The sequence below is a fragment of the Myotis lucifugus genome, unplaced genomic scaffold (assembly GCF_000147115.1).
Source record: "Myotis lucifugus unplaced genomic scaffold, Myoluc2.0 scaffold_108, whole genome shotgun sequence".
Taxonomy (NCBI): domain Eukaryota; kingdom Metazoa; phylum Chordata; class Mammalia; order Chiroptera; family Vespertilionidae; genus Myotis; species Myotis lucifugus.
In genome coordinates, this window is record NW_005871156.1 from 1,400,023 (window position 1) to 1,412,060 (window position 12,038).

The window sequence follows — 12,038 nt, forward strand, 5'->3', positions numbered from 1 at the left end:
AATCCAGAATCAGAATACTAGTTCTGCCATTTTTATTATTTGACCTTAGCAAGTTATCTACTCTCTAAATCTCAGCGTCATTACCAGTAAAATTAAAGTAACAGCAGGTAAGATGGAGCAAACTTGCCCCTGGCTATCACTCCTGCTGATTATAACAAAACTCTGAACAGAATTAAAAAGCAAACACACCAGGGCTCTGAAAAGTAAACAAAGCAGGTGGATTGAGGAAAGCAGTTAAAACCTGGAGGAATAACCCACACAAACATGAGCCCCAATTTGTTTTCCTCTTTTTTCTCATGCCTTTAATCTGACTGTGGGTCTCAGTACATGGCAGTGGCCTGGGATGTTACCTAAAAGACCTAGAAAATCCCCATATTTCTGGCCTCTGGTGAAAGGGCATCTTGTGGCTAAAAGAATGTAGAGGGAATCTCCATTTTTACTTCTTTTTTATTACTCCTGGTTTTGCTACAAGGTTGGCCTAATTTGAGAACTGTATCAAGCAATGTGATGACCAAAATGCCAGGAGAAACCCCATTTTTCTTGCTAGATGACTTGGAAAGAGGGGCCTCGGTGGGTAAGATAGTATTGAAGAATGCTGGAGAGGAGAGAGCTGGAGAAGGGGGTTCCTTTAATTCTGTGTATGAAGTTATATAATCCCAGGTTCATCTTGAACTACACATGTGGAGGATAGACCCAGTGCAGCTTAGCAAAGCCTTTGAAAATGGGACCAAGATAAAAACGACCACCCACAGAAGAAGTGATAGGACTTGTGGTCTGAACCTAGCCAGGGTGATTTCCTACTAAGCAAACAAAGAAAAAAAAATTCTCCAGAGGATTTGACTATGACTCAGAGTCTAAACAACATAATATCACAAACTTCTAGGATATAATCTAAAATTACTCCACACACAGAGTACCTAGATATGTGACCAAGTCTTAAGGGAAAAGACAATTAAGATGGCAAATCTGAGCTGTTAGAATTAACAAATAACTTAAAACAGTTATAATAACTATGTTGCATGAGGTAAAGATAAACACATGAAATAAATAGAAAGATAAAAGTTCTCAGCAAGAAATAAATTTTAAGAGAACAAAATAGACACTTTAGGACTAAAAAACACAGTATCTGCAGTAAAAAAATTAAATAGATGAGCTCAATGGCAGAATAGAGATGACAGAGGTGAGAGCCAGTGAACATGAAGATAAATCAATGGTAATGATGTAACCTGAAGAACAGAAAGATTGAAGAAGAACCGAACAGGGACATGTGGAATAATATCAAAAGGTCTAACTTTTGTGCCACTGGAGTCCCAGAAGGAGAGGAGAAAATGACAAGTGCAGAAAAAATTACTACAAATTCCCCAAATTTGGTGAAAGTTTATAGATTTGAGAAGCTCAGCAAAGCCAAAATAAGGTAAACTCAAAGAAAATCGTGCCTAGACACATCATAATCACACTGCTGAGAATTAAAGATAAAAATAAAATATTAAAAACAGTTAGTGAAAAATGGCATATTACATATAAAACAATGAATCAAATGACCACAGAGACCGCATTAAAAGTTGAAGTAATAATGGCTATATAGGGATAGATAAGAAATAATACATAAAGTGTTTAGCATATAAAAGACACAAATGATAGTGATTCTCAAAGTAAATCTACATGTTGGCACCTCACATTTATTTTTCACTCTATTTCTTCAACCTTCCCATGGTTCCCCCTATGTGATTTGATCCCAAGAATTGGACGCAAATATACCTTTGATATTATTTCTTTCAATTTACCCCAAATCTTTTGTTCTTGTTGAAATGAGAATCTCTGCTAATTCATGTCTTGTTCTTAAACAAGTTTTAAAAACTGTATGTTTCCTCAATCATTACATATAATAATGCATTTTAAACTGTCTTACAGGGATATTGTGAAGATCAAATGAGATATAGAAAAAGTATTCAAATTCCTGTGACCAACTAAAACACTGAAAGTCATATATTTCAGAAATAGTACCAGCTTAGAGGTTCTGAGAGCCTAATTCTTGTAGCCACTCATATGAGAAAGTATTTTAGAGAGAGATGGCTTGCCCCCATTTTCACAGAGGCTGATAAGGTTGGGGATGTGTCAGGAAACCATGTCATGCTTTGTTAGTTGACTCACAGGTTAGGCTAAGCAGTCACCATATGAAACCCTTACAGCCTTTAGGAAAGCATTTCTGGCTGTTGTTTGCTACATTATCAGCCCTTAATTATTCAATCCTGCTTCTAGCAAACAGCACATTCTAACCTCTGTCTTCTCCTTCGCACAGGAAACTAGGGATAGTGAAGTGAAGGCACAAAAAATTAGATTGAAAGTAGGGTTCAGATGAGTAATTTGAAGTAGCAGAACCAAAATGGATCTGAAAACCTAGTGTTCCATGAGTATTTACAAATCTGTGACCTTCCCTCTGTCCTCCCCAACTTCCCAAAGGTCGTGAGCAGTAGCACACAAAATATCCACAAGGGATGTGATGTGTGAATCGGTCACTTGGCCAAACTCTTAGTCATGGAGTGGGTGGAATAATCATCATGAAGAATGGATGAAAGGGAAGTTTTGTATGAATAAAAGACATCTCCACATAACGATGCCATCATTCAAAGACTGAGAAAGCTTGGGAGTCTTGAATAGAGACTCCACAAACTAGAGACACTTTCTCAGAGCTTTTTAAAATCCTTGGCCAATATTTTTTTAAAAGGTCATAGGTTTCTTGGGCTTTGTGGTTCTCTGTTTATTGTATTGTATTGTATTGTATTGTATTGTATTGTATTGTATTGTATTGTATTGTATTGTATTGTATTGTATTAAAGGGGAGAATGATGATTTTTATTTTTTTAAATATATTTTATTGATTTTTCCAGAGAGGAAGGGAGAGGGATAGAGAGTTAGAAACATCAATGAGAGAGAAACATCGACCAGCTGCCTCCTGCACACTCCCCACTGGGGATGTGCCCGCAACCAAGGTACATGCCCTTGACTGGAATCAAACCTGGGACCCTTGAGTCCGCAGGCCGACGCTCTATCCACTGAGCCAAACCGGTTAGGGCGGTTCTCTGTTTATTAATATAAGGCAGCAAAATAGAGTGGGAAAATGTGGGGCCTGCGACCAGTGTGGGTTCTGCTTGTATCCTTAGGAACAAGATATGGTTTTGATACCGTTGTAATTTAGCCTAGTTATTAATAAATGCAAAGGAGCAAAGGGAAGGCCAAACATGATAGCCCTTTGTGAAGCTTTGCCAGGAAGCTGCAGTTTAGATGCATGCCCAGTAAATTCTGGGTGAAATAGGGAAGGTACTTGTCTGTGAGTCATACCTGGGAACAGGTCACTGGCCAGAGTAGGCATGGCCACTACAAACGTGGGAAGATATAAGATATTTAATCTCCTACACAAAGGAGTTCGCTCTCCTGGTTCATGCTCTTGCACTTTGTGTTTTCGGGACTCTTGGGACTCCTGTTGCAGGCAGTAAGTTCTCTTGGCTCCCCTGCATTCACCCACATGGCCCAAATGCACCGAAATGATAGACTGCAGCTAGCCCAATGCTAAACTGGACCCTGCTTCATCATGGAAGGGAAACTTGGGACATTGGCTTTGCTGACTCCCCAGCTGCACATCTTCCAGGACTGGATTAAGGGAAATGGGACTTTGGAAACCAAGAGATATAATTCCATGCAAATAAAAATTACTCATCCTCCTGTGTGAGTCTCAGAACATTCTTTTTCTCAAGATATTAAGAATGGGGTCCTCCACTTTCATTGATAACAGTTTCAGTTTCTCCTTTTATTAATAAGGAATAAGAAACTCCTGTGTGTGATTCTTTAAAACCTCATTCGAGGATATGATTTTTATTGATTTTAGAGAGAGGAAGGGGAGAGATAGATGGAGGGAAACATTGAAATGAGAGAGAAATATTGGTTGCCTCCCATATGCACCTCTACCAGCATCGAACCCGCAATCTAGGAGTGTGCCCTGACTGGGAATCAAACCCACAACATTTTGGTGCACGAGATGATGCTCCAACCAAATAAGCCACCCAGCTAGGGCAGGAACTCCTGTTTTAAAAATAAGTTTCTGTTAACCTCCAATGGCATGTATGCATATTCTATATAATAATCTATATAATAAAAGGGTAATATGCAAATTGACCCCAAGGGCCGGGCAGAATGAACAGGAGCGACCAGTTGCTATGATGCACACTGACCACCAGGGGGCAGATGCTTAACACAGGAGCTGCCCCCTGGAGGTCAGTGCGCTCCCACAGGGGGAGCTCCGCTCAGCCACAAGCCAGGCTGACGGCTGCGAGTGAAGCCGCGGTGATGGGAGCCTCTCCCGCCTCCTCGGCAGCACTAAGGATGTCTGACTGCCAGCTTAGGCCTAATCCCCTGGGGAGCGGGCCTAAGCTGGCAGGTGGATATCCCCCGAGGGTCTTGGACTAGAGGACACAGGCCAGCCTGAGGGATCCCCCTTCCCCCAAGTGCATAAATTTTCGTGCACCAGACCTCTAGTAATAGATACTGCTGAAAGAGAAATAGGGGTTGAAAGCATCTAGATGGTATGAAGTAGTCTTTTTGTTATAGATAATAAACCAAGATATGGAGAAAAATGGGGACTAGCTCCTATTTGCTGTTTCATTGCAAAATCCAGAACACCTTACTCTGTCCTGTTAGTTTTAGAAGAAGAATGTTATAGAATAAAGTCTTCCTGCCCTCCCTAGACTAACCCTACCTCCTTCCCTTTTTCCAATATGTCCGTACATAAGTTCCACATGTTCCCCCCCAACCCAATGGTGCACCTCTCATGGGGACCACATCAATTTTTAAAAAGTAGACGAAGTTTCATTAACTTAAAACTGTCATCTCTACTCTGAATATACCCTCCTAACTATGAATGAATGACAATGTCTCTGTAAGCACTAGTTTTCATCTGCGGGTGGTAAAACCCAAAATAATATTTTTGTTAAGCTAGGTTTAACGAATCCTTTTATGTCAACAGCATTTTCCCACACTTGATTCAAATTTCCTTTTATTTTGTGGTATCATAAACCCTCCCTTTCTCTTCCCTGCCTTGGTAACTATGTATGACAATATTTCAAGTTCTTGCTTCTCTCACAGTGTGCTTATTATATGTCTGAAACCTTAACCCAGAAAATAAATCTAATTAAAAGAAAAGAAAATATAGTCCCCCAAGAAATGGTTTTGCTAACATTTTGCTCCAAGTTAACAGACCAAGTCACCAATCAAATGTAAGATTTACCTTAATGTGATTTAGTCATTTATAAAATTTCACCAACATCAGGAAATTTGATCAAAATCATCACAGAGTAAACTAACAGATGGATCAATGTGCAAAGTTCAAGGCTTAAGTGAAAATAGAGAACTATTAGATTAAAATGACCGACAGGTCAAGGTTGGCAGTAGGGCAGAAATAGGAGAACTACTCAAGAAAAGATGAGCATTTTTATGACGGGGAGGGGCATGCTTACCTGTCTTCTGTTAGCTTCATTAGGGTTGTTCCTTGGGTAGAGAAGACAATAAAGGACATTCTTAGCTGTGGGCTGGAAAGGAAAAGAAATTCTATTAGGGCCAATAGAAAGACTGTGCAATGCCATTCTGGTCCAGGCTTCCTCCCTCCCCTGCCCTTTATATTAAGGCTGCCAAAACCGAGGACCTACAACCCAAGGGGCTTCCATCATTGGTGTAAACATTTAGCCAGCAGAAGACTTGAAGCTATGGACCAAAGAGAAGACCCATGTTGTCTGCCTGGAGGCTGCTTCTGATTCGACACCACCACTCAGCGAGTGCGGATTATAAGGAAGAAGCTAAAATTCATCACTGCCTGTGCTCTGTCTGAAGAAGTGTGTCCCTAGGAGAGGACTGGTCTGCATGGTTCTACCAAAAGGGGATCTCAATAGACAGAGTTTGATAGTGTCTCGCAGTCGTCTGGTGTACCCTGTAAGAAAGAGAGCGTCTCAGATGGGTGCGGCTTGTTCCCATCAGCCATTAAGATCACCTGTGAACTCCTTTTGCTCTGAAAGTAGGATCACCATCAGCTTTTGATTTCTACTTGGCTTCCCAAGGAGGTTATCCTATAAGGAGAGACTGTGCTGATGGGCCCCAAGCATATCTATTCCAGTTGATAGTTATATTTCTCATTAGTAATTAACATATTGGCATGATTTTTATATGGCATTACTTAGAAGCTTTGTCAATGTACAATTGACAAATTTTACCTGTTCTGGGAGTCAGAACAACTCTCAGCTAAGGACCAAATATGCTTCTGTCTGCAGAATGGACTGTCAGACTGCAGGGCTGTCGCTGGCTGGCCAACTGGTTCATCCATCATAGCACCAATCTATTTCTTCACAATGCAATAACCTCCCAAACCTGATCTGGCCCCAGATAGTATCTTTCTCACTTCCTAAATGTTTCTCAAACCTGTCTGTCCCTCTCTCTCTCTCTTTTTTTTTTCATCTATTAGCTTAAGAACTTGACCTCAGTTATCTGACCACTACAGTTATTGCCTAGGGATGAACTTATCTATCATCATTCCTTGTTCCCCTGCTCCCAGAATTATTTTCCTAAAATATAAATCAGATGCTGTCAATCATTTGCAATAAAACCTCTAATGGCTCCTATTGCTTCCAGGATGAAGTCCACATTCATTACCTACCGTATGCTTGAAGCATCTTTGGAAACCATTAGCATGGTATTTAATGCTTGGGAGGAGCCCAAGCAATAGCTGGTGTACTGAATATTGGTTTCGTGAAGCAGACGTAGGTTCTCTGTGCATGACACCACGCTACCTGTTACTACCTCACCAGTGCTGGCCCAGCAGGATACCTGTCCTAAATAACAATAATAATGATCATACTAATTATGGCCAAACTTACCAAGTGCTTACTATGTGCCTGACACTACTGTTAAGTGATTTGCCAGTATTATCTCATTAAACTTAGAACAACTTTATGAGATCACTACTGTTATTATTCTTATTTTTTACAAAAGAAAATTGAGACCCTGAAAGATAAAGGTCACACAGTGGAGAATGGTGGATCTGGGGCTTGAAACCAAACATTCTCATTCTAGAACTCGGGCTCTTAAGCACTATAGTGCCCTGCCTCCCTTATAGAGAGTTCAGCTCTTGGAAAGAATACAATTCAGATGTGGGAAACATAGGTCTCCAAGAGGCCGTTGGTATATGAGTCTAGGCTAGAGACATAATTTCAGAGTTCTCAGCACACTCAGCATGTGAGTAAAACTGTTCAAAGAAAGTGTCAGCAGCAAGAAGGAATGTGAGCCAAATTTAAAACCAACATCAGCATTTACAGGCCTGGCTCTGGTCAGGGAGATGAAAGGAGAACTGGAAGCCAGAGGAGGAGAGAATTCCAAGGAAAGATAAACCTGACTCAAGTGAGGCTCCTCTATCCAGCTGAAGAAGCTCGCTGGCTCTGTCCTCGAGGGCACCATGTACGGCCTTGGGTGAGAGCAAGCAGCTGGAGGGTGGGTATAGCAGCCAGTTGGCAGTGAGTTAAGGGATGAATAAGAAGCTAAGTGAAATAAGCCAGTCAGAGAAAGACAAGTATCATGTGATCTCACTTTTATGTGGAATCTAATGAACCAAATAAACAGACAAAATAGATCCAGAGACATAGAAGCATGCAACAGACTGAGTATTTCAGAGGGGGGATAGGGTGGGGGGAAAGTTTAACTAAAGAACTTATATGCATATATAAGGAAGGCCTGTGGAGGAGGCAGGAGGAGGGTAGAGGGGGTTAATGGGAGAAGAAAAGGGGACATCTGTAATACTTTCAATAATAAAGATAAATTTTAAAAAAAGAAGTAAGGATATAGAGACAGAGTGAGTTTTTAAGGATATGTGAGAAACAAGTAAGATATGTTAGTATTAACAGGAACACGTGATCAAGAGATTTGTTGCTCCTCCATTTCAGACAAGGGGCAGTAGAGATTAGTTGGTGTCTATTAACAGTGGAAATGGAGGCAGGGGAAATGTAGAGAAAACATAAAAAAGAAATAAAGACCTGGAGGAGATCGGAAACAGTGGGATAATATGGACTAAAATGCAGGAATTGGCCTGAAACAGTGGGGTACTTGAATCTCAGAGACGGTGGGAAGGACATGCATGCATCTTGTGATAATGCATGGAACCTGAGGTAATCAGTTGTTTGCTCTTCTCCAGGTTCCTGGTAAAATAGGAAGTGAGGCTCCTTGCTGAGAGTGATGGGTGTGAGGTGTAGCTTGGAGGCTTAAAGAAAATGGTGAAGAGTAGACTGACTATTAGGAAAACTTGAGGGGGTCAGAATACAGACAAATAATAGGACTTGAAATTTCAAGGATCCCACTGAAATGAGAAATGATATATTTATACCATTATTAATTACTGTTATTGAATAAACTTCCCCTTTGCAGTATCAGTTGCCTAGACTATTTGTTACAATGATCAATAAAAACCAGTCATCCCTTTTCAAAATGTATTCACTTACTCAAAATTATTGACTGATCATATTCTATGTGTCAGGCACTGTTATGGGCACGTGGGCTGCAGTTATCAATAAAATAGCCTCTCCTGCTTGGAGTTTGCATGACAGTAAAGTCTTGGTGCCACACTTGGATGGGGCCCATAGCCAGGGAGGTCAGTGGAGCTAACAGAGGAAAGTGCCTGCGGTCTGGGTTAGGTCATGTCAATTACACGGGTCCTCAGTTTCTTTATAACATGAGAGGATTGGATTATGTGGTCTCAGAGCTCCCCTAATCCCTACCCTCTAACTTCCTTTGATTCTAAGACACTGAAGTGTCTGGAATGGCTGAAGGAACTGGCAAAGAGAAGTGTCTAGCACCCACTCTAAATTGGGTGCTAGCCTAGTTGGTTTGCACAGGTTTTCTCCCATAATTTTTACATGCAAACTAGGGTTCAGCCGAGTTAGTCACTACGGTTGCACAATGGAGCTTAGATTCCAATCTGCATCTGCCTAACTTCAAAGCTTTTCCCAGTAGACTCCTCTGCTTCAGGGAGAACAGAAGGCCAGAAGGGCAGAGACATAGCAGATACTGTCGAATGTCTGGAGGCAGGTTTGTTTTCTATCACTCCAAAGGATCAATGGATAAAAGTGCAGGAGAGGATATTTTGGCTCAATGACAAAAAGACCTTTCTGGAAACTGGAATTGTCCAACTGGCAGCAGCTTCTCACCAGAGCTATTCAAGCTGAGAGTGACTGCCTCTTGGAATACTAGTAGATAAGTTGGGAGGTTGTTCCTTTCAGTTCTAAGCTTCTAGGAGTCTCTTAAATATTTCGCATTTAATGCCACCTGTGTATCTGCTTCCTTCCTTTCTCTCAACTTCCCCTCATCCACCTCTCTCCTCTCAGCATCTGTTTTTCTCATTCATCTGGGTGTAGCTGCTTCCTGCTGCAGCGTCCAATTTTTGGTATCACAGCGAGGACATCTCCCTCCAAACTGGCAGGCAGGTACATGCTGAGATTGTTAGCTGAATTGGAGGGAACATGTGTGTCATCACCCTGATCTCAGAGAAGAACTGTCTTCTGAGATAAAGAACTTCATTCAAAAAGTGTATGGTTATTCATATTGGCTGGAAGACTTTACAGAGGCCATCAGCAAGAGAGGAGCTGCTTTGTTATTGTTTTTAATTTTTAAAAGTTATTTTGAGAGAGAGACAGAGAGAGAGAGAGAGAGAGAGAGAGAGAGAGAGAGAGATGTGAGAGTGAAACATCAATTGGCTGCCTCCTGCACACCCTCTACCAGGGATGAAGCCCACAACCCAGGCATTTGTTGACTGGGAATGGAACCCGCAACATTTTGGTGCACAGAACGATGCCCAACCAACTAACTGAGCCACATTGGCCAGGATGAGAGGAGCTGCTTTAGAATTTACAATTGGAAACAATTTTACCAAAGACCTTGACAGCTGGCTTCAAGCATATCCATGAAAGCTCTTACAGTTGTTTATCCCGGGGAGGTTGAAGTGGCCTCCTTTCCTTTACTAGTGGGTGTCTATACTTATTGGAAAGTAGGTCCTCCAAGATCCCTACAATGTTTATAGTGATGATGTTCAAAACTGCATTGTCCTCTCTTGGAAAGCAGTGTTAAGAATGCTCAGAGAATTCTACCTGATACGGCACATAGCTAGTTTGCCCAGGAAAGAGGAATGTGAGACTTTCGGTGCTAAAACTAGAAAAGTTCTGGGCAAACTGGGATGACTTGGTCACTTTACATATACCTATACTCCCTCCTACAATGAGCCAATTGCTCCAGCTTGATACACTGTGCAAGAGCATTTTAATTAACATTCTAGAAGAATATATTCTTCAGCAAGAGAGGGACAAGGTTAAAATGTTGGTCTTTCAACTAAATTGGGGTCCTCTTGAAAACATGAAGCTAATAGTCACTCTAAGAGGTGGCAAAGATAAAAACAAAGTCTCGTCCAAGATCTGAGGGTCTACCTTTGTCAAAAAGCATCCCTGAAGTAGTAATTTGTAGAACAGCAAATACAGGCTGGTTTTGCTCATGGCAAAGAACTATGCATGTGTTTCTCACCTGATGAACTTGTGAGCCAACTGTTCCACAAAGTAATAGATCTCATTCCAGTGGTGCATCACACTTCCTGATCTAGGAAAACAAAAGCAGACATTACTTAATCAGGTATTCATTTGTCTTTACCTTTCATTATTTCTCTTCATATTATTAATTGATACTGGACCTATCTATTAACGGGGCTCATTCTCTGAAACTTCTGTAAGTTTGCAAATTATCTGAAATGGTGTTTAGAGTTAATGTTAGAGTTCTTAAAATTTTTGTTAAGGGGAACTCCTTCACTGCACTTCCCACCCATTCCCATGCCACACACTCATACACTAAAACAAACAAACAAGCAAACAAACCCGGAAACAAACCCAGGCTCAATCAGACTTACAGTTTAGTTTCAAATCTTTAGGAAACTGTTATTTTTGTGAGCTATTTAAATTATTCCTTTTTTTAAAAATATATTTTATTGGTTTTTTACAGAGAGGAAGGGAGAGGGATAGAGAGTTAGAAACATCGATGAGAGAGAAACATTGATCAGCTGCCTCCTGCACACCCCCTACTGGAGATGTGCCCGCAACCAAGGTACATGCCCTTGACTGGAATCGAACCCGGGACCCTTCAGTCCGCAGGCCAATGCTCTATCCACTGAGCCAAACCGGTCAGGGCTAAATTATTCCTTTGATAAGGGAGGGAAAACAACTCCAATTCAGTTGAATGAGATTAGCACAAATTAGATGTCCCAGTGGACACAGATAAACAAATCACCCTCCTCAAAAAACAGTCCAATTTATACATATATATATATATATATATATATATATATGCAAATTTTCCAAAGAAAATGTTAACAAAATGAATCCAACAGGAATCCAAAAGAATAATAATTAATTAATTGGCAAAGTTTATTTCAGGAATGTATTGTCAGTTCGACATGTAAGAAAATCTAGTGTAACTAGTCATTCTAATAAATAAAAGAAGAAAAACTACACAGCCTTTTATTTATTAAAAGGAAACCCCTTACTGGAGAAAGAGGGAAATATTCTCTAGGGCACATGGAATTATAGAATTTTAAATCTGGAAGGGGCTTCTTTTTTTCTCAAGGTTGACTTCTGTTTTATTGATACTATTTATTATGGCTTCAATTTAGCTTATAATTATTTCCATAGTGCACATACTCAATTTGTTGCAATGGCTTCATAGTAGATTTTTCTGTTCTAACCCACTGTTTTCTGAAACTACGATCTCTCTCTCTCTCTCTCTCTCTCTCTCTCTCTCTCTCTCTCTCTCTCCACTTAAGGATCTATTTCAGCTGAGCTCTGCATTTCTGCCTATCATGCTAATAACTGTTGAGGTTAGAGTTTGTTCCTTTTAGTCTGACAGTTTCTACTTCAAATATTTTCCACTGGTTTCAGATTAATTTCATTTACCTTAATTTTAACTTCCAGAGAGTTATTTAT

The 12,038-nt window shown here is 40.5% G+C and overlaps 1 protein-coding gene across 1 annotated transcript in view; it reads right to left on the reverse strand.

The window, feature by feature from the left end:
- Positions 1-12,038, reverse strand: part of ANTXR1 (anthrax toxin receptor 1) — a 217,431-nt gene that overhangs the window by 184,326 nt on the left and 21,067 nt on the right. Inside the window, exons 2-3 of the mRNA XM_006092977.3 lie at positions 10,594-10,665; positions 5,508-5,579 (exon numbers count right to left, since the gene is read on the reverse strand). Coding sequence (XP_006093039.1) covers positions 5,508-5,579; positions 10,594-10,665 — 144 coding nt within the window. The remainder of the gene's footprint in view (positions 1-5,507; positions 5,580-10,593; positions 10,666-12,038) is intronic.